This window comes from Colias philodice, chromosome 1 (assembly GCF_061535455.1).
Source record: "Colias philodice isolate Cphi_HAF_F1 chromosome 1, ilColPhil1 Martin Lab GWU primary, whole genome shotgun sequence".
NCBI classification, from domain to species: domain Eukaryota; kingdom Metazoa; phylum Arthropoda; class Insecta; order Lepidoptera; family Pieridae; genus Colias; species Colias philodice.
In genome coordinates, this window is record NC_143086.1 from 6340631 (window position 1) to 6358783 (window position 18153).

The 18153-nt window shown below is 35.1% G+C and overlaps 1 protein-coding gene across 1 annotated transcript in view; it reads right to left on the reverse strand.

Annotated features, from left to right (window-relative positions):
• The window catches only part of LOC149491154 (uncharacterized), a 103968-nt gene that overhangs the window by 58980 nt on the left and 26835 nt on the right, over positions 1-18153 (reverse strand). The window contains exons 22-23 of the mRNA XM_089700596.1: positions 4540-4914; positions 10-4488 (exon numbers count right to left, since the gene is read on the reverse strand). Coding sequence (XP_089556722.1) covers positions 10-4488; positions 4540-4914 — 4854 coding nt within the window. The remainder of the gene's footprint in view (positions 1-9; positions 4489-4539; positions 4915-18153) is intronic.

Here is an 18153-nt window from a genome sequence, read left to right on the forward strand (position 1 = left end):
ATAACTTACCTTTTTCAGAACTTTTTTGTAATTCAGTTTCTTTTTCGAGTGACACTTTCTTAACTACTTTCTTCTTTTTTATGACTTTTTCGTTATGAGTAATAACTTCATCTACAACATCTGTAAATTGGTCCTCCTGAGATTCTTTTTTCTCTTCAGGCTCTTCCGATTTGACAACAACCTCTTCAGCAACTTTTATTTTATTTGATTTAATTTCTTCAACAATGTTTTCTTCACGCTTTATTGGCTTAAGTTCTACATTTTCTGGTTCTTCTTTAATCACAATCTCTGTTTTGGGTTTTTCTTCTTTAGGCTTCCTCTTAACTTCTGGCTTCTGTTTTAATGCGGGCACTTGTATTTCTTCTTTTGGCGTATCTTCTTTCGGCTCTTCTTTATGAGGTATTGGTTTGAGTATTACCTCCTCTGCTGGTTGTTCCTCTTTAGGTTTTCTTTTACCTGTTGGCCATTTGACATCAGCTGGAGAGGGTTCCTCCATAATCTTTTCTTTTTTCAGGGGCTTGAGTGTTATTTCTTCAGGTTTTTCTTCTTCCGATTTCTCTTTTTTAGGAACTGGTTTAAGCTTAACTTCCTCTTGAGGTTGTTCCTCTTTCGGTTTTCTTTTGCCAGTGCGCCAAGTAACTTCATCCGGTTTAATCTCCTCAACCGGTTTTTCTTTGTCTTTTTGAACTGGTTTTAATTGTACTTTGTCCAGTGTTTCTTCTTCTGGTTTCTCCACCTTCGGTGTCGATTTGAGATCAACCTCTTCTACTGGTCGCTCGTCTTTTGGCTTTCTTTTACCGGTTCGCCATGATATTTCTTGTGATTTCACCTCTTCAATAGACTCTTCCTTTTCTTTTAGAACTGGTTTGAGTTCTACATCTTTAGATTGATCTTCCTCCGGTCTCTCTTTCTTTGGAACCGGTTTGAGTATAACCTCTTCCACTTGTTGTTCTTCCTTAGGTTTCCTTTTTCCAGTACGCCATGATATTTGTTCTGGTTTAAGCTCCTCAATTGGCTTTTCCTTTTCCTTTGGAACTGGTTTCAGTTGTACTTCTGCCTGTTTTTCTTCCTCCGGTTTTTCTCCCCTGGTTAATGGTTTGAGACTCACCTGCTCTACTGGTTGATCTTCTTTTGGCTTCTTTTTACTTTTTGGTTTAGTTACGTCTTCCGGAAGACTTTCATCAATAGGTTTTTGTTTTGGTGCAGGCACTTCCACTTTTTCATTTGGTATTTCCTCTTCCGGAAGTTGTCTCTTAGGTATTGGTTTCAGTTTAATCTCTTCTTCTGGTTGTTCTTCTTTGGGTTTTCTTTTACCCGTTGGCCATTTGACATCTTCTGGAGTGGTATCTTCGACAGTCTTTTCTTTTCGCACGGGCTTCAGTTTAACTTCTTCTGGCTTTTCTTCTTGTGGTTTTTCCTTTCTAGGAATTGGTTTGAGAGTAACCTCTTCCACTGGTTGTTCTTCCTTCGGTTTTCTTTTACCCGTTGGCCATTTGACATCTTCTGGAGTGGTATCTTCGACAGTCTTTTCTTTTCTCACGGGCTTCAGTTTAACTTCTTCTGGCTTTTCTTCTTGTGGTTTTTCCTTTCTAGGAATTGGTTTGAGAGTAACCTCCTCCACTGGTTGTTCTTCCTTCGGTTTTCTTTTACCCGTTGGCCATTTGACATCTTCTGGAGTGGTATCTTCCACAGTCTTTTGTTTTTGTACAGGCTTCAGTTCTACTTCTTCTGGCTTTTCATCTTGTGCTTTTTCCTTTCTAGGAATTGGTTTGAGAGCAACCTCTTCTACTGGTTGTTCTTCCTTCGGTTTTCTTTTACCAGTTGGCCATTCGACATCTTCTGGAGTGGTATCTTCCACAGTCTTTTCTTTTTTCACGGGCTTCAGTTTAACTTCTTCTGGCTTTTCTTCTTGTGGTTTTTCCTTTCTAGGAATTGGTTTGAGAGTAACCTCTTCTACTGGTTGTTCTTCCTTCGGTTTTCTTTTACCCGTTGGCCATTTGACATCTTCTGGAGTGGTATCTTCCACAGTCTTTTGTTTTTGTACGGGCTTCAGTTTTACTTCTTCTGGCTTTTCTTCTTGTGCTTTTTCCTTTCTAGGAATTGGTTTGAGAGCAACCTCTTCCACTGGTTGTTCTTCCTTCGGTTTCCTTTTACCAGTGCGCCAAGTAACTTCTTCTGATTTCATTTGTTCCGTAGGCTTTTCTCTGTCTTTAAGATCTTGTTTAGATTGTTCCTCTTCCTGCTTTTCTACCTTCGGTACAGGTCTGAGACTAACATCTTCAGTTGGTATTTCTTCCTTTGGTTTCCTTTTACCTGTACGCCACGATACTTCTTCAGGTTGGACCTCTTCCAAGGATTTTTCCGTATCTTTTCGGAATGGTTTAAGTTTAATATCATCCGGTTTTTCTTCTTCTTGTTTTTCTTTCTTTGGAGTCGGCTTAAGATTTACTTCCTCGGCAGATTGTTCTTCTTTGGGCTTTCTTTTACCAGTGCGCCAAGATACTTCCTCTGGTTTGGTCTCTTCAATGGGCTTTACCTTGACTTTTTGTACTGGTTTAAGATTAACTTCATCCAGTTTTTCTTCTTGCGGTTTTTTCTTTCTTGGTATCGGTTTAAGAATAACCTCTTCTGCTGGCTGTTCCTCCTTTGGCTTACGTTTACCAGTACGCAATGCAACTTCTTCGGGTTGAATTTCTTCAAGTGGTTTTCCTTTTTCGCGCTTTACTGGTTTAAGCTCCACCTTTTCAGGCTCTATAATATCTTGAGGCTTCTTCTCTCTGGGCACTGGTTTTAACACAACTTCCTCTAGTGAGTTTTCTTCTTGAGACTGTCTTTTACCTTTTGGCCAAGTTACTTCATCTGGTACTCTCTCATCTAAGGGTTTTCGTTTTTCTGTAGGCACCTCTTTAGACTTCTCTTCCTCTGGTTTCTCTTCCTTAGGTATGGGTTTAAGTGTAACTTGCTCTACTGGTTGGCCCACTTGAGGCTTTCTTTTACCAGTACGCCACGATACTTCTTCTGGTTTGGTATCTTCAACGGGTTTTATTTTGTCCTTTTGTACTGGTTTAAGGTGATCTATCTCCCGTTTATCTTCTTCCGGCTTCTCCATCTTCGGTATAGGTTGTAGTATAACTTCATCTACTGCTTGTTCCTCCTTTGGCTTTTTCTTACCAGTACGCCAAGAAACTTCTTCTGGTTTGGCCTCTTCAATAGGCTTTGCCTTGTCTTTTTGAACTGGCTTAAGATTAACTTCATCCAGTTTTACTTCTTCCGGTTTGTCTTTTCTTGGCACTGGTTTAAGAATAACCTCTTCAGCTGGTTGTTCTTCCCTTGGCTTACGTTTACTAGTACGCCAGGCTACTTCTTCGGGTTGAATTTCTTCAACTGGTTTTCCTTTTTCACGCCTTACTGGTTTCAGCTCTACCTTTTCAGGCTCCACTCTATCTTCAGATTTCTTCACTCTGGGTACTGGTTTGAGCACAACTTCCTCTAGTGGTCTTTCTTCTTGAGGCTTCCCTTTACTCTTTGGACAAGTTTCTTCATCTGGCACACTTTCAGCTAAGGGCTTTTGTTTCGCTGTAGGCACATGTGTATCTTTATATTTCTCTTCCTCTGGTTTCTCTTTCTTGGGTATAGGTTTGAGAGTAACTTCGTCTTCTGGTTGTTTCTCTTTAGGTTTTCTTTTACCTGTTGGCCATTTGACATCTTCTGGAGAAGTATCTTCAATATTCTTCTCTTTTTTGACAGGCTTCAATTTTGTTTCTTCCGGTTTTTCTTCTTGCGGTTTTTCTTTCCTAGGAATCGATTTAAGACTTACCTCCTCCACATGTTCTTCTTTGGGCTTCCTTTTGCCGGTACGCCAAGTGACTTCTTCTGGTTTATTCTCTTCAATGGGCTTTACTTTATCTTTATGAAATGGTTCAAGAATAATTTCTTCCGGTTTTTCTTCATCCGATTTTTCCTTTCTTGATACCGGTTTAAGAAGTACTTCTTCTGTTGCTTGTTCCTCCTTTGACACACGTTTACCTGTACGCCACGATACTTCTTCCGATTGAATTTTTTCAACGTGTTTTTCTTTTTCGCGCCTTACCGGTTTTAACTCAACTTGCTGCGGTTTTTCTTGCTCTTGTAATTTATCCGATTTTACTTGAATACAATCTTTAATGTTGTTCTGTATTTTTTCGCCTTCTTCAACAACTTTTAAAATTATAGTATTTTCCTCTGAGGTAATACTTTCATCAATTACTACTGTCTCTACATTATCAAATTGTTTCTTTTGTACTGGTTTTAAGTGGACTTTTTCTAATTGTTCTTTTGGTTTTGAAGATTTATCTGTCTTTGTTGGTCTTAATTTTATTGCCTCCTGTGTCCAAGGTTTAGTTTCTTTAGTTGTTCCAAAACTGAAATCAGATTTATCTTTTACATTAACATCTTTTTTTACAGTTAATGAATCTTCAGACTCAGCTAAATGTACAATTGTACTATCATCTATCTCATGGATCCTTTGAATTTCCTTGTCTTTTTCACTTCTTTGTTTACGCCAATTTTTAGCTTCCACAGTAGTATCATTTTTATTGATTAATTCACTTTTATCTATATGGAGAATGTTTGAATCCTCTGAGGATCTGAAAACATCATTAGTAATATTTGAATTCTTGCGCTGTTTTCTCCAGTGCTTTGTTTCAAGAACTTCCTCATCCTTTAATTGAATACTTTTTTCAATTCCACTTAAACGCCATGGTACTCTTGCAACCTGTTTTGCTTGAATATCTTGAACATTATCAACCCTTAAAATACTTGTCTCTTCAGTGGATGTTTGAACTATACGATTTGAAATTCCAGACACATTTGTGGTTTTATCTTTATTGTCTGTAATATCTTGAGATGTAGTTCTCTTTGTGAATTTAACAGATTCTGAAAAAGTAAAATACAAAAAATTATTAACATTAATTTGTTTTCGAGCCTCAATATTCCATTAATTTAATATTTTAGTTAAAGTGACTTTTAAAAAAAACATTAATTTATAATATTATATTAACCTCATTAAACATGTATTTTCAAAGATATTAATTAACTTTTTGAATATTTTAAGGTTCATTACAAATATTAATAAACAGTTAAATATTGCAATGGTATATTATTTTGGTTTAATCACTATTTACAAATATGAATAAAAATATAATATTTAGGTATATGATATTGAATAATATTATAAATATTTTGTCTAAATAATTGATTATATGCAACTTAACCAATTATGGGCAATAAAATTCAAACACATGGAATGAAAAAATATAATGTAAGCCTCTGAGTTAGTTAGTTAACTAGATTATTATTTAAAATATTTTTTATTAAGGAGACTTGTTAATATAAAAATTTGTTTATTTTATTCCATATAAAATATAAAAATATCCATATATATACCTGTATTTATACATAAGATTATTTAAAATGCACAGAGTTATGATGGTGATAATGATATACCTACATATATATAACAATATTTTAATTTAACCTTCGATCTATAGATATGAATACTTGTATATTATATTAATGTGACATAGTTTGTACTTAATTAGTTTGTGATTGTTGTTTGGAATTTCAAAGACAATTTTGAAAACACTGTTATCAACAGAAAACTAGAATATTCATGAGTGATAATAATGTTTTCTAGTATTCCTTCTGGAATCTGGAGGCAGTGAGTTAAGAGGTTGTATTAAACAAATTCAAATTCAATTTTGAGCCAATTTAGAGTTGTCTTCCGAATTAGACACACCAAATTTAACATCAAGGATTGTTAACCAAATTATGTAAGTACTCAAAACCTCTACTACTATGGTATCTACTATGTATCTACTATGTATCTACTATGGTATAAACTGTAATTACCTATGTCTTATCAATAACAAGTAACAACAAGTACCTAATTGTTTTTATAATATAATTATTATTGATTCAAATAGCAAATTCTCGGTTAATTAGTTAAATTTCGCATAATACGAATTTATTAACACATAAGTTTAGATTCTACAGAAAGTAGGTTCTACCTACCCTCTAATTAACGTTTCAGTTGTAAGTTTTGTACATATCAGTCTAAGTACTAAGTAGGTACCTTTGTAAATATTATGCTCCTTGAAAGTTTAGTAATTACTAATTAGTAATTTAGTAGGTAGCCGTTTTGAAAATTCCTTGTAAATTCGATCTTCGAAAAGGTGTGATATTATCGTTAATTAATTATTGACAACAATAATTGAGTATTGACAGTTGTTTAAACTGAGCTGTCATTCCTTGAAGCAGAAAATTTTATGCTAAGCGTAGATAATTAATTACATTAACCATGGGTGATGGGTTCAAAAAATAAACTAATTTAACAAAATAAGTAGGTCTGGTACAGTAGGTACTACCCGGGACATTTGGCTATCAGCGGGTGGCGAAATTCAGAAATAACGCAATGAAATAACGCCGTCATCTTGATAACAGTCTTTTGATGACAGTTCGTTGCAAATCTGTTGCTTGGTGCGGTTATAATAATTATTATACCCTACTAGCGGTCCGCCCCGGCTTCGCCCGTGGTACCTACATGTTTAAACTATCCTATCTCTCAAGTTGGATCAAACTGCACAATGCACATGGTGTGCGAATTTTATTATAATCGGTTAACACGTTCGCTGCGAAACAGGGCTTGAAACACCCTGTCCGTGTCTCGTCGTTATAGCGGTAGGAAAAAACTTACACTTCTCTGTCGTGCGGGAGGCATAACTTCCATCTGGTTCAGTGTAGGAAAGTGATATCTATATATCTGAGATGTGCTATTGATTCCTAGTTCAATGGTATACCGACCTTAATACCGGGTTTCTTAGACCTCGTGCCGCACTGAACAAATAAAAATTCTAACACAGTGCGGGACGAGGTTGCGAACACCTCGTACCACCGCGCACCTCGTACCGCACCCTAAGCTAGCTTCACGCGGTTAGTGTTGTGCAACGCATTCGAGACTATTTGTGGAACAACTTATTGAAGCTTTTACAAAGAAGGACTTGAATGTGGATACAGGTACCTAATTTTCAAACTACTCGTTATAATAAATATCGTTAATAGAAACGTGAATGTGACATGTTGAGTAACTTTCTTCAAATAGGTTGATAATCATGATTACTATTAGTGTGTTTGTTCATTGAATCAACTAGCGGCAAATCCAAAACACCCGGCAATCGGTGTATGGCTCATCAAAATTTAACTCTTGCCCAAGTCAACAAGCCAACAAACAAGGCACATCATCTCTTAAAGGGATCAAAGAAGAGGAGATGTGTAGGATGTTACGAAAAACTCCGCATCCTCTTAACAAGTCGTGAGGCCGACAAAAAAAAGTAAAGGAAATTCTCACAGAATGCACTGGTTGCAAACAATATTCTGGTTTGGCCTGTTTTAATAAAAAACATCCATAAGTTTGATAAATAAATACAATTAAATAAAATCGATATTTCTTTTCCCATCACTAAATTATATGAAAAACTGCTATTGTTCAGTGCGGTATGGGGTACATCAGACCCCACATTTTATTTTACCCATATAATCTAAACTAACTAATCTAACCACGGGCGGCGGTAGATTTAGGTTAATGAACTCATTGTTAATAATAATCACGACAAAAGCCGCACACTTTGTCTTATTTGGCGCCAAGAAAAGGATTTTGGTCTCCTACGGGCGGTGGGGTTTAATATGCCTCGTGCCGCCACAATCTCTGGTATAGGACAAGGTTTAAAACGACCCGTAACGCAGTAATGGAAAGTACAGATATATCTGTGCCGCAGCGAACGTGTTAAGTGGTTTAGGAGTCCATTGAGGACAAACATTGTGACACGAGATTTATATATATTAAGGTTTACAATAATTTTACTAATACCATTTCAATAATCCTAACTATCTATATAAATGTTTAAGTATGTGTTCATAACTTCATCGCTGATGCACTACAATATCTGAAGAAATTTGAGTAAAGTTTTCTACAACTACAAGATCTACAAGATCAGATAAATTCTCTGAAACAAAGAAGATTTTTGAGTCGGCAAACCTCATTGCACACCAACGCCCCTTTGATCCTAGTGTCATCCAACGGCCAAAAATCTGTATTGTGGTAAATTACGGTAAATATTATATTTCACTAGGTTTCCGCCCGCGGCTTCGCCCGCGCAGTCAAAGAAAAACCCGCATAGTTCCAGATAAAAAGTAGCCTATGTCCTTTCTCGGGTATCAAAATATCTCCATACCAAATTTCATGCAAATTGGTTCAGTAGTTAAGGCTCGATTGAGTAACAGACAGACAGACAGAGTTACTTTCGCATTTATAATATTAAGTATGGAAGTATGGATTAAGATTTCAATAGACTGATATCCCTTCCAAATGCTTAATTTACTATTATAGCCACATTTGTTACTTCAGTGTGCGTTAGTGTGCCGATTGTGAAGAGTTAGGATAAGTACAAAAGACCAGCATATTTAAAATGGGAATAATAAAACGATTAAGAAAACTGAGCGACTGAGTATGAGTTACCGTTTTAATAACTTGAGCAGTGTGAATTTGATTATGCGACAAATAAACTAAACAAGGTCAAAATATATTGGGTAATATGTAGTTAATCTACACATATCTTATATATAAAAATGAATCGCAAAATGTGTTGGTAAGCGCATAACTCGAGAACGGCTGAACCGATTTCGATAATTCTTTTTTTATTATATTCCTTGAAGTACGAGGATGGTTTTTATGTAGAGAAAACGTAAATATGTACCACGGGCGAAGCCGGGGCGGACCGCTAGTACTTAATAAAATCGTAGGAAAGTCAAAACTGTAGGTACAAAGTATGATTTTTTTAAATCATACTAATTGGGGCGTGATCTACTATAAATACCGAAGCCAAAAGTATAGTTTTTAGAATTTTTGTGTTTGACTGTATGTCTGTTTGTATGTATGAACGGGCTAATCTCAAAAAGTAGTGCATGGATTTATTTCAAATTTGGTACAGAGATAGCTTGAGACCTGAGGAAGGATAGGTTTTATCCCAGAAATCCCACGGGAACGGGAATTATGCGCATTTTTTTTTTACTACATGAGCGAAGCCGCTGTCGGAAAGCTAGTAATAAAATACAGATGATGGAGCTACACGTGGGTTGTGATTAATTAATTCGAGACTGAATTACAAGACGAGCGACTAAATTACTAGATGAGCGACTAGAAATACAAAAAGGGTAAAGACGTAGACTAGAGTAGATAATTTTTGAAACAAAAAAAAATCGCAGTCGGATGAAACCCATTAGAAAAGAAGGGGGATATGATGAAAATAAAAGGAAAAATAAATTACGGTCAATCCGAGTTCGGGAAGAGGGAGGGGGGAGCTTTTAAGAGAAAAAATGTTGTGTGGTTTTATGAAACCACGGTAAAAGTGAAACTGTTCGAACGGTTCCGAACACTGCTTTTTGTAGCGCATGTCGCGTGACGGTCGGCTGCCGAGTAGGTATACCTGCTCGGCAGCCGCGATACACGCGACATGCGCTACACAGACCAAAAAGTTTGAGACGATGTAATAAAAGTTTCACTTTAAAAAATGGTCTCTCTCGATTTCCGACAAAACTACAAGTCCGACGGAAAAAAGTTCAATGGCAAAGTAATAAAAAGTAATAAAAAGTTCTACAACTTTTGTATTCACAATTTTTACACATAACCTCAAAATTTAGGTGAAAAATTCAAAAAACCAAGTTTTTGGTTTTTTATTTTTATCTACTTCAAAATTTTTTTTTTCTACGAAATTTGGTGGAAACTTACTTTATTATGTCCTAAATATACACTGTAATTTATTTGATTGAAAATATTTATTTTTTCGCCTTATTTTGAATTAATACCAAAAAAACAACCTAATTTTCAATCGAAACGTCACCCGTCAAAATATCAGCTTTTTTCAAAAACTTGGAGAGCCTTTTATTAATTGAAATCTCTACTTTCATATGGTATAAAAAAATAAACACCACCATAGTAAATGTTCTCAGGAAATGCATACAAACAGTGTGATAATGAGCTTTTACTAAATCAGGCACACTTCTCGAACTTCATATCTTCTCTTGTATCAGCTTTTCGGTAATATTTCAAAAGAAAAAAAATTATCTGTTTTAAGTATAGTTTTAAGTATAGCTTGCAGCATGAATTGAAAAAAAAAATACTAAGTGTAGATAATAATTGTCAGCACGTAACTTGATCACGTTTTAGCGTAGTGGCGGAATCTTGCGAAGGTTAAAATGGTCTAAAACTTCACGCGTAAACTTTCCCCTCTACACCAAAAACTTGACTTGAAGTTGCCAGTTGCGTGCCGATAATTATTGCACTTAGCAATTTTTTTCATGATACGTACAAATAACGTACCTATTGGAAGAAGAGGTAATTTGTTATTATCAAAATGATATCTTAAAAAAATATAAATGATTCAATTTCAAAATATAATCAGCAGTGCTGATAACCTAGTAGGTAGCTAATTAGTAATTATATAATTTATCTAACACTAGCGGTCCGCCCCGGCTTTGCCCGTGGTATTTGGCAATAAAAAGTAGCCTATGTCCTTTCTCGGGTATCAAAATATCTCCATACCAAATTTCATGCAAATTGGTTCAGTAGTTTAGGCGTGATTGAGTAACAGACAGACAGACAGAGTTACTTTCGCATTTATAATATTAGTATGGATTAATTTCTCAGTTAGTTTTCCTATAGTATTTCTGTAAGTAGCTTTCCAAATAATGCTTTTAGTGGAGCGCCTGGGGGTTTTCACCTCGGATTAGAGTTATAGTGAATGAATTAATATGATCGATGTGGGATATTGTTAAATAAGCTATAAATTGCAATGTTTACCCATTTTTTTTGTGCACTCCATTGTTTCATTGTTTAAACAAATTATTGTGAAAAATTCATGTTTGACCATAGAGGGTGTCCCAAGAAGTAGTGATATACTGAAGCTGGGAGGTAGAGGACATAAAGGGCTATCCGAATCACCCCATGTATATTATGCGATTTTTCGTATTTTCGGAGTTATGACGTTTTTTTCAAATTTTCACCTATCGCCGAGTACGTAGAGATTTTGATTTATGGTGACGTGAATTATGGCGGTAAATGCTTGATTTTTTTGTGTGCTAAGCTGAAAGAAAGGCCAATTCAGTATAGTAACATTTACTATCGTTAGATCTTCGAATGGAATAAAAAAAAAAGAATTTATTGCCAAGAAAGATAAAATTACCCAGTATGTTCATAACTTCAAGGGCCCGTAAAAAATAAAATCACATAAAAAATATCCGTTTTGCTTTTTAAAAACTTACTCTATCTATGAGGTAGCTACCCTGAAAATTTCATTTTATTATTCATAAGGCTTCAATCGAAAAATTGAAATCTAAAAGTGGTAAGTGCAAAATTTTAATGCAAACAAAATAAAACCAATTACAAGGTGTTTAATTACAATAAATTTTCAAAATGACCCCCCCTGTTGCTCACTGCAAGTGCAACATCACCGGAAAAAGTTGTCTTTTAAACGTCTGAATACCCTTTTATTATTTTAATGGTTTCTTGAAGAAACCATGCCGCAATTTGGACGAATTAACCCGGAAATTGAGAGTAGCAGAAGAATCTACTCGAGAGAATGCCGCAATTTGGACGAATTAACCCGGAAATTGAGAGTAGCAGAAGAAAGTTTCTTCTGCTACTCTCAATTTCCGGGTTTCTTCTGCTACTCTCAATTTCCGGGTTAATTCGTCCAAATTGCGGCATTCTCTCGAGTAGACGAGGTCTTTGTAGTATCTCCATACAAAAAAATGCCGGCGTAGTCAGATTTCATACATCAACACTTCAACTTTGAATGAATCTTATCTTAACTTTGAATTTTATAGCCGTCCAGAAAACCGATTATTATAGAGATTATATCGAGTATAACCGACTTAGAGACACTTGCAGCAAAATATCATTCGGATTATTATAATTTGCTGAAAAATTCAATTCACCTCAGTAATGTTGAAAAGAAAATTAATCTAAGTAGATAGAAATATACAAGTACCTACATAGAAGAGAATGATGATTGCCAATTTACCATGCAAAAGTTGAAAAACGTCATCACTACAGAGCATATCCCGGTAGAAAAACTATTAAAAAACGACTAATAGAACGCTTTCACGATGATATTATCATTTCAACTAAGTATTTGATGTAGGCAACAATGTAGGTAATTGTAATACTTATATTTAAATAAACAGATCTGGTACTAATAATTTTTTTTCTTTTCGTCGTAATTAATTACCTTATTTTTTTAAATTTACTCAATAGAGTACGTTTAATTTATAATTAAACCGGCCGAGAAATTCCATTGTACATAGCAGTTGTGGCTCCGCTCTCCCCTCCACGTTTTTCTATCTATTTGAGATCCCTACTGCTATTTTTATACACAGGTGTCTTTGAAAAATATTCCTATAATATGTCTACTCGAATAAAAAGAAGAAATACTGTTTAAAGTGAAAATATATGGTCAAACATTAATTTTTCATAACATTTTTTTTTTAAACAACGAAACAATGGAGTGCACAAAAAAAATTTGGGTAAACATTGCAATTTATAGTTTAAGAAACAATATCCCACATCGATCGTATTAATTCATTCACTATAACTCTAATTCGAGCTTTTACGGTTTTGTATGCTCCAGGCACTGCACTATTTATAATTGCCATTTTTTTAAAGTCCCTATTAAAATTGATATAGTATGTTTTTTTAGAGTTATATAGACATGTCCCTTTCCCGTTGACATGATAATTTGTTATATGTAATATCTATATGGGTTTAAACAGCATTTTCGTCGACAGCCCCCGTACCTACGGCAAATTTTTGTCCGACGTCTCCAACATAATAATTATTATATCCCTAAATTTTAGATAATTTGTACAAAATTATAATAAACGATATACTAAAACCTTCCTCTTGTAAGTGTAACGTAAATTATATATCTATTAAAATAAACTGAATTAAAATCCGTTACGTAGTTATATGGATCTAAGCATATATACTTACAGGGTGTACCACCGTCGGTTTACTATGCTCAAAAGAGGTTACAGTTTTGCATATCTACGCTTAGTACTTACGTAAAAATACTTATAAAATTCCAGACGCATTTATCATTAAATCTATGTGTACACCCCAAACAAGCAACCCGCCCAACTTTACCACCCGCACGTGAGCTATCGTTTAAGATTTATGTTATCATAGACAAAATGTGAGCAACATTAGAAAAGCGGTATAGGTATGCCGGCTGCGCGAAGCTAGAAACGAAAACATGGATTTTAAGGAAGTTGCAGGTTTTTGTATATTATTTAAGGAAAAACGTTTCATTATTAATGATGTGCACTGCGTGTATAGAAAATACTATGACAACTTAAAAATATGTCCTTATATCCTGGTGGCAGACGGACGGACAAACAGACAACGAAGTCTCAGTAATGGATTCCCTTCCCGTTTTAAAACCCTAAACCCTTCCGGAACGGAATCCTAAAAACGGTTACAATTTTTCATTCTACGTCCAATCTACAATCTATACAAAAATAAAAATAACTGCGTTAAAAACAACCGACTTCAAAAACGCAAAAGTAAAAAATAAAATAGATTTGATATTATTAATTACTACATATTATTTAGATGTGCTATTTACTAAAAAGGTTTGATGTCGGTGCACGGCACAGATCACAGAAATGGTGCACGGCCGCACGGGCTTAATACTGAGTGCTTAGTGTTTTTTAACGCAGTTATTTTTATTTAATACTTTTTAGTGTATTTTTCAACACGAATCAAACGAGCCCAAACTCGATAAAGTTGAGTCAATATATTACTGAGTTCCTATGGCCACCTTCGGATTCCATCATCAAATCAGCTCTATGTCATGATTAAAGTTTCATAGCTATCCAATTTACATACGTATACGAAATTTCAGCTCATTCGGTTACCGGGAAGTGAATCAAAGTTACTTGCTACATTTCAATTTAGTCATCGAGTACAGACAAAAATGCTCATGAAATAAAAACTACTGGGCCTATCCGAAAAAAAATTTTATGGGACCAATTCGACACCATCCCGCATCGAACAAAAAAATAATCACGTAAATCGGTTCAGAAACCTCGGAGTAATCGGTGTACATACAAAAAAGAAAAGACGGGTTGCACTCCGGGAGTGCCGGCAGAAGTGAAACTTGATTATTAACGTTGAGCATGTTTGATATCCATCCGCATCTTACGCTTTTTCGATCAGGTCACGTGTCCTGACGCGAGTTTAAGATTTTATACCCATTACAGAAAAAGTGCTCAACGCCGCTACACAAGTTTTCACTTCAAAAAAAATATACCGACCGAATTGATAACCTCCTCCTTTTTTTGAAGTTGGTTAATAAGAGAATTTAAATCCAAGATATTCAAATTCATATACATTATTTTTGGTACTTTGAAATAGGTATAACTCAATCTCTATTACTCATCATTAAGACCATTAGAAGAGGATCGCATAAAAAAAAAGAAGGGTTGCACTCCGGGAGTGCCGGCAGAAGTGAAAAGGCCCCTTTAGCCAAACGTCAAAACGCCAAGGAATAGAATACGCTATTGATAGAAATTGACATAAGCGTATGATGTTTTGCCTAAGGATTCGGTCACCCTACCAACGACAACGACGACCACGAAAAAAATTTTCATCCAGTCGCAATTAAATAAAATTGTGCAAAACACAATTAAAAATGAAATTTAAGAATTTCCTGTCGTATTGGTGTTTGGAAAAATTTTTTTTGAGATCAATGGATAAACAAACAGGTTTTTCATAGAAACGGTGGCTCATAGAAAAAAATGGATTTAAGCTTTTTTATAGATAATTAGATGATCTACAATTTTGGTTCAGGTGATTGTATGATAAACTTACCGTCTCGGCGAAAATCGCAAAAAACCCTATTTCTTTTTATTAATTGACCTCGAATTTTTTTATTTCCGAGTACCAGAATGACGGGAGGTTTTAATATTGATTTTGGACAAATTTCGGCAAGATTGGAACTTTGGTCGTGGTCGTCTGCGTCGTTGGTAGTGTGATCGAACCATTACCAAAATGTCATGAGCTTATGTCAATAATTAGCGTTAGCAGTTTCTATTCCATGGCGTTACGTACGTTTGTCTAAAGGCCAAGGCCCGCGATAGAAGCTATGCAATAACTTAATAAGTTGGGATAATTTTCGGTACACATGCCGATTGCCGATGCTCTATACTCTCACCAGCAAAATTAATCCATACTAATATTATACATGCGAAAGTAACTCTGTCTGTCTGTCTGTTACTCAATCACGCCTAAACTACTGACCCAATTTGCAAGAAATTTGGTATGGAGATATTTTGATACCCGAGAAAGGACATAGGCTACCTTTTATTGCGAAATAATATGTACCACGGACGAAGCCGGGGCGGACCTCTAGTTTAGAATATTTTATTTAATCCATACTAATATTATAAATGCGAAAGTAACTCTGTCTTTCAGTCTGTTACTCAATCACGCCTTAACTACTGAACCAATTTGCATGAAATTTGGTATAGAGATATTTTGATACCCGAGAAAGGACATAGGCTACTTTTTACCCCGGGACATAGGATCTGGGGGCACGGTAGTGCCCCCGCCAAGACGAGCCAAGCGAGGCGCACGGGCACTACCTACCTTTTCTCGAAGCGCTTCGACGTTTTTTTGAACCCTCATAACTTGGGTTTGGATTATGCTAGATCAACAAAATTTTCGGGATATATTGTCAATAGCGGACTTATTGAACGTATTAAGTTTAAATTACATTAGCTTTTATACTTCAGATTTTATTTATATCTAAAAAACGCTAATTTCGTCACTGACTCACTGATGATCATCAAAATTCTTAAGGTATTTCCTAATGTCCTAGAAAGCTGAAATTTTGTATGTAAGCTAGTATTAGCACACAAACAACAAAAAAAATTATAAAACTTGTAACTTTCATCCCCCAACCCCTTAAACTAGGGGATGGGAGTTTGTATGAGACCTGTAATTTTAAATTAAATTTTGATGACGCTAGAGGTCTAATCTAATAATCTAAAACTTGGTTCCCCTAGATATATATATGTATGGGTACTCCTTGTTAAAAAAAATTGTTACAAACAACCTACAAAAAGAAATGAAATCCCACCAAAAACATTTTCATGTAAAATGTTGCCAAGACGAGCCCATATGATTCGCACTGTCAAAAAGTTATCAGATCTCATGTAGAGCCAAGCTTCTAACACTACACGCCCTAACTCTACAAGGCCTAACTTCACAAACTCTACACCTTAGTCAAAATATGTGGCTTGGCCGTTCGTTACTACAAGAACTATTGTATAACACAAAAGTAATGAACAGTGAATTAATTTTTCACCTTACGCCGATGTGAATGTAGCGAAATGGCCAAGCCACATATTTTGACTAAGGTGTAGAGTTTGTGAAGTTAGGCCTTGTAGAGTTAGGGCGTGTAGTGTTAGAAGCTTGGCTCTACATGAGATCTGATAACTTTTTGACAGTGCGAGTCATATGGGCTCGTCTTGGCAACATTTTACATGAAAATGTTTTTGGTGGGATAGGTTTTATTCCGGAAATCCCACGGGACCGGGAACTATGCGGGTTTTTCTTTGACTGCGCCGTGCGCGGGCGATGCCGCGGGTGGAAAGCTAGTAGCTTATAATTTCTTTAAGTATCTACAGGATACCACTGCTATATATATCTTTTTTTCTGATTATTAATATCTTAACTATAATAGTGTACTTAATTGAAACTCCATGAACGTCAAAGAAAAGACTTGATTTTACTGGAGAATGGAATTTACATTGGAAGAGAGACAGGAAGGATCTTATGCACTAATATCTCTGTACTCTATAAGCAAGATATATTAACTAAATCAATGAACTGCAATCAAAGTAGCTATTTTGAATTTTTGAAGTGAAAACTTCTTTAGCGGCGTTGAGCACTTTTTCTGTAATGGGTATAAAATCTTAAACTCGCGTCAGGACACGTGACCTGATCGAAAAAGCGTAAAACGGATACCATTCCAAAATATCAAACATGCTCAACGTTAATAATCAAGTTTTCACTTCTGCCGGCACTCACGGAGTGCAACCCGTCTTTTTTTTTAAATTGATTATTTATTTTTGTAGGCATAGGTATTATATAGGTAGTTGGTAGGTGGATATCAGTTATTTGTTATTGTATGTATACGTAACACAGGTACATTATTCTTGTATCAGAAGAACAGGCAAAAAAACATAGGAATACCTACCTATTTATTAAAGTAGATACATATAATGAAGTTATTGGTTTGTACAATTTATTACAGACAGTATTGAAGTGACAAACACAAATTCTAATTTAAAAACAAACATAATTGCAATTGCTATCTGATTTATACAATTTCTACAATTTTCTTTGTTAATGATTTTTTTGTCTCAGTTGTCAGAATATAGGTAATTTGAACAGGAAAGTTTGCCAATTTGAATCACTTTCTACAGAATAAATATCTTTCAATCTAGAATGCCTGTAAGTCATTTTGAAGTCGTCGTGAGTAGTCTATAATAATATATAATATAGTTTTTAAAAATTGGGATAGCACGTGGATAGCACCTACTAAAGATCCATGCTGCAAGGATCAAATTACTTATGTAAAGTAGAAGTCCACATCTGCCGCTTAAGTTTATAAGTCCTTTCTTAACCCATCTACTTGTGACTCATTTCTTGTTTCTTTTACATTATTATTTTTTATTTTATAAACTTAATCTTACCTTTATACTTACATTCCTCGATGAAGAACTAATAAGACGCGTTGCAAGGCTTATTACCAGTGTTGTCTCGGAATAGTATTAAGTTGAAAACATTTTTTTAAAGGAAGTTTCAATATTCGTGAATTTTAAAATGTCTATAGGTACTGTTGTAGGTGTGATTTGTATAGTATATATTTTGTGTACCTATTAGGTAAGTATGTTTATAAATTGATCTAGTGTTTAGGTACATAAAATTGCCCAAATAAGAGTATTTGTGTATGTAGTTATTTGTTATTAAATAAAATATTAAATGAATGCCTT